Consider the following 5407-nt stretch of genomic DNA (forward strand, 5'->3'; position numbering starts at 1 on the left):
TATATATATATATATATATATATATATATATATATACACACACACACACACACACACACATCTACACACACCTACACACACCTCGTATATATTCACTTATGTATGCAATGAAATAACTTGCATTTTGAATGTTATTTTCTCATATTCATTATTCATCTTAGATTTCTTCAAATGTGCTCAGAATTTTTAATAAGGTGTGTGTGTGAGAGAGTGAAAATGATGACAACTAAAGGAAGGATGATGGAAAAATAACAAACATCAATATATTACCTACCAATATATGCTAAGTAGATTATTTTTAATGAAGACAATTTGAATAGATGTGGTAGAGACAGAAAGACAGAGAAAGACAGCATTGCAAGAGAAGAAAGTGAAAATGATTGTATTCAAATGGAATGACATGGTAAGGTTTTTTCAATGAAGTATGTGTGAGAAAGAAGGACAAAGATAGAAGAGATGGCTGGATTGAAAAAAAAACAAAAAAACAAGCATCAATATATTATACTTAACGGTAAACATGACAGATATAGTGTAAAAGTTTTCACAAATATTCTCCAAGTAATCACTTATATTTAATGGAAACAATAGAATAGAGTGGTATAGAACAAGAGTGAAACAGATATATGCTGCATGAAATGTAAGTTTTTGTGCTGATGGCAGGGATTAAAAAAATTTGATTGTGTGTATTTGAATCTTCAGTAATAAAAAAAAAAAAAATTGAATTTGAATTTTTAAGAATTTTATAAACAATGGAAACTAATGATTGCTTTCTTTTAGTAAAAGTTACATAATTCTAATTAATAAGCAGCGTTCTCCGTTATATTTTAGATATCTGTTTATGTATATATTTCTCACAGGTCCTCCTATTTGGGTTATTGAACCCCCCAATGAAATTACTGTTACTGAAAAGTCAGATGTGGTGTTCCATTGTAAAGCAAGATCACTGAAGGGAGGAAAGGAATTGAATCCGCCTGAATGGATGAGAAATGGAAAGCCCTTATCTCTACGTCCTGGAGGTTAGTAAAATGATTATTGCTTTCAAATCTTCCTTGCCACATTCATTTACATTCTTGACATTTTGAGTTCAAATGCTTCTGAATCCATAGTACTATGCCTGACTGAAAAGAAAGATGGTTTCCATTGTTATATGTTTTTCTAGTTAGCAGTAAGGGCATCCTTATAACTAGTCCAGTGAGTTCTGTTGCCACTTGGTCATTTGACTTTCTAGAAATATCAGTTAAATCTCACTTAAGTTATACTTCATCTTAAAAAAAAAAGAACACATTGGATACTATAATCTAGGATAAACTATCCTTGGAAATAAGAAGTTTTGGTCATGGTTTAAATGCTTTCAGTTAGCAATATGTTCAATTAGGGCAGATTTGAGGTAACAAAAACTAATCCAACTACTAAACTATAACTCCCTACCTCATGAATATGTTTGAAAATGAATGTAAAATTGTAACAGAAAAAATCCTTCGTTTAAACTATATTTTCCTGCATAATGACTCTTGACTGAATTATGAGATAAGTCTAGCTTCACAGTTGAGTGATTAATAATAAGGAGACTTGCTAGAAATATCAGGCAAATCTCTCAAATTATACTCTACCTTCTTGGATAATACAGTTGTAGATATACTATGGCTGAAATAAAGATAGCATGATTATTGCGAGAACACCTTTGATCATAGGCGCAGGAGTGGCTGTGTGGTAAGTCCCACTGCATGGCACCTTGGGCAAGTGTCTTCTACTATAGCCTTGGACCGACCAAAGCCTTGTGAGTGGATTTGGTAGACGGAAACTGAAAGAAGCCTGTCGTCACTACATTTATATTTTTTTTCTCCTTGTTTCTCTCCTTATTTCTTTCTGTGTTCCTTTCAGTTGAAGAGCGTAAGCTCGAAACGTCAAAGACTTTCTATATTCCCAAGCGTTAAACTAATGCATTCATTTGTTGTTTACACCACCTGTCTTCGTCTGTTGTATTTTCGTAAATTCTCCCATATATATATATGTTTGTGTGTCTGTGTTTGTCCCCCCAACTTCGCTTGACAACCGATGCTGGTGTTTTTACCTCCCCGTAACTTAGCGGTTCGTCAAAAGGACACCGATAGAATAAGTACTAGGCTTACAAAGAATAAGTTCTGGGGTCGATTTGCTCGACTAAAGGTGGTGCTCCAACATGGCTGCAGTCAAACGACTGAAACAAGTAAAAGAGTATAAAAGAGTACAAACTGACCTGAAGATAAACAATAATGACAAAAAGAGAGGACATATAAGGGAAATATGGTTCTAGATACACTATTTGAAAAATAAAAGATCATAGGTATATGGGACTCAGCTACAGTTAAATCTCAATTGCCTTCTCACCACAAAATAACTCAATCCTTCCTTATTTTACCAGTTTCTTTTCCTTTTATCATTTTTAGTGCCATACTAATAGGGTTCTTATCCAATTTTTTTTTCTTTTAGGAATGATAAACAGACTATCATTGTCTTTGGATGGTTCTTCTCTCACCTTCTCAGATGTCAGGAAGAGCACTGATATCTGCAACTTCCAGTGCACATACAAAAATGACTACGGAGAAATTTTTGCTGATATTTCATTTAATGTTATATGTAAGTATATATTCTCTTCTTTTCCATTTCATAGTGGGCCACATGTTTTTAGTAATCTTCTCTTTCTGTTGTATTTCAATGTGTGTGTGTGTTCATTTTTAAATGAGTGAAAGGTGGAATTTTCCTTGCAAAAGCATCAAGACAACATTTTAGTTTCTGGTTTGAACGACTGAGAATTTCTGTGTAAATTATGCCCTTAATCCCTGTAGCTGGGAAAAAAAATGTATTATCCTTAAAATAGATACTGAAATGTTGTTTTAAATAATTTGAAATATAACGTAAGGTTTTTTTTTAATAACTGTACAAGTTTAATTTCACCATGTAAAGTAAAGTTAGTGATTACTTGACCGGTTTTGTCTCAAGTGGAGAAAGAAATTGAGATTGAACTAACTAAATTTGTTGTCTTTGCTTGAACAGAGATGATGGGGTGAACAACTACAACCCCACTAAATAGCAAACAAATCTCCTTAAAAATGGAAAGGACATATTAGTGGTTCTCAACCAGGGTCCATATAAGGTTTAGTTGTTAAAGTTTGTGAAATAAATTGATTATACTTCTACAATACATAAAACATTTTAACATTTTTTTAATACAATTTCTAATAATATCTAATTATAAAAATATAATAGAACATTTTTAAACATTGCATAGGTATCAAATGGGTCCATAGACAAAAAATGGTTGAGAACTACAGCATTAGACAATGTACCCTCTAATGTAGAAAAAGATGGTTGAAGTGGTTATGAGTGGAACGAACACTTGATCACAGTTTTGCTGACTCAGTCCTGACCTGGGGTTAAACAGATCAGTTTCTTTGCTAAGTAAACTACCTCTAAGGCCCTGAAACACAGACCAAAATTTTAGTAAGTAGGAAAATAGATCCTTGTTCCATCAGGGAAATGGCCTTGCTCAATATGTAGAAATGAAGTAGGTAGAAATTCAGTGTACCCAAAGGAAACTCTGGGCATACAAGAGATGCAGTGGTGTTCTATGCAGGTTAACAGGGAAAGGTCACTTTGTATGTGGAAGATGCTTAGGAGCAATAAGCATTGAGAGCATGCAGAAAATAGGCTTTTTCAGATAACCAGGAGGGTACTTAGAGGTAGCAGATAGTTTGTTACCTAATTAGTAATGGAGCAGAATGTTCTAAAAGTATAGTTACTAGAATAACAAAGGCTGGAAAAGTTCAGAGAGCTTTTACTTCTGTTAATAACAAAAGGTTTCTTTCTCAGAATGCAAAGTAGTGTATGTTGCTTTTGTATGAACAGCAACACTACATAATAGTGAGACATGGGCCATGAAGACTAGAAACAAATGAAGTTTGCTTGCTTCATTGGATGTGCAATGTAAGTGTACATTAACAACTAAGTACAAATATGTTCAGAGAAAAAAATGAGCTTAAGAGGAATAAGACGTAGTGTGCTAGAGAGAAAAGAAAACTGTACTGGTATGGACATGTGAAGCCTTTGAATGAGAATAGCTGTATAAAGGAGTACCAGTCACTTAATGCAGATGGAGCCTATTAATGAGAGAAATCCAGGAAAAACAAGGGATGAAGTAACAAAATTTGATCTCGTATATAGATGTATATGATTATTTTGTTTGTTTGTGATGGAACTCAGTGTCATCTTTGTTTTGTTTTTTGTTTTTGTTTTTTTGTATGAGAAATATAGAGAATTGTTATCAAAGACCAGTAGCTAAGATAAGGACAAAGCAGTTACTATCAGCATATTAACATTGTAGCTCAAAAAGATAGCGGGGTTGCGGTGGTGGCAATTGCATTGTGTGGCGTTTTTCTCCTTCTGATGTTACATCAGTTCTTTGTTGGCCTCCTCTTGTGTTGGGTATCACCGAATGTGTAAAGAGGTTGTCTCCTTGAATCCCTAAGGTCATCATGTCTTAGCAATTTGTAGAAGGATGTTTGCTAGAATGCCCAAGCAGTTTTTATAGGGTGAAAAGAGGATGAAATTCTATAATATCCAAGAAACCATATCATGCCACAGTTTCACACTGATTGATTAACCTATAGATCAGACATGTCAAACTGTGGTGGTCACTCATGATGCCTAACTAAATATCTTGTGGTTGGGGTTCAAATCTCTACAAGTGATTGTTTTTATATAGCAATTTATTGTTTTATGGTTCAAAGAACAGCAAGAAATAATTACATTGATATAATAAGGGCTATAGATGAACTGAACCCAAACTCAGCTACTGGCCCTGATGGATTCCCAGCAATCCTTCTAAAGGTATATAAACGAGTCCTAGCAAGACCGTTGCAGTCCCTCTTTCAGAGCTTCCTTGCATCTAGCAAACTCCCAAGAAAACTGAAGGAGGGTAAAATATGCCCTATTCATAAAGGAGGTAGCAGAGCGGAGGCCAAGAACTACAGGCCTATCTCTTTGACCTCGCACATCAGCAAGGTCATGAAACGAATAGTCAGAAGGAAACTAATCGCCTTCCTTGAAGAAAATGACTTGCTGCCTGACACCCAACATGGTTTCCGACCAGGAAGAAGCTGCCTGACTCAGCTCTTACAACACTATGACTGGGTGCTGAAACAGCTACTTAACCACTCAAATGTGGAAGTGATATATCTCGACTTTGCAAAGGCCTTTGATAAAGTCGATCATGGAATAATACGTCACAAACTGCGTGATCTCGGCATAGTTGGAAAATTGGGAGAATGGCTTCATGACTTTCTGAAGGATAGAAGTCAGGTGGTAGTAGCCAATGGGGCCACCTCCAATGACACGCAAATAGTGAGCGGTGTTCTGCAAGGCACTGTTT

General features: G+C 35.1%; 1 protein-coding gene across 1 annotated transcript in view; it reads left to right on the plus strand.

Annotated features, from left to right (window-relative positions):
* Positions 1-5407, plus strand: part of LOC106879415 (neuroglian) — a 142010-nt gene that overhangs the window by 123757 nt on the left and 12846 nt on the right. The window contains exons 10-11 of the mRNA XM_014928971.2: positions 858-1016; positions 2470-2616. Of these exons, the coding sequence (XP_014784457.1) occupies positions 858-1016; positions 2470-2616 (306 nt within the window). The remainder of the gene's footprint in view (positions 1-857; positions 1017-2469; positions 2617-5407) is intronic.

The sequence above is a fragment of the Octopus bimaculoides genome, chromosome 4 (genome assembly GCF_001194135.2).
Source record: "Octopus bimaculoides isolate UCB-OBI-ISO-001 chromosome 4, ASM119413v2, whole genome shotgun sequence".
NCBI lineage: Eukaryota > Metazoa > Mollusca > Cephalopoda > Octopoda > Octopodidae > Octopus > Octopus bimaculoides.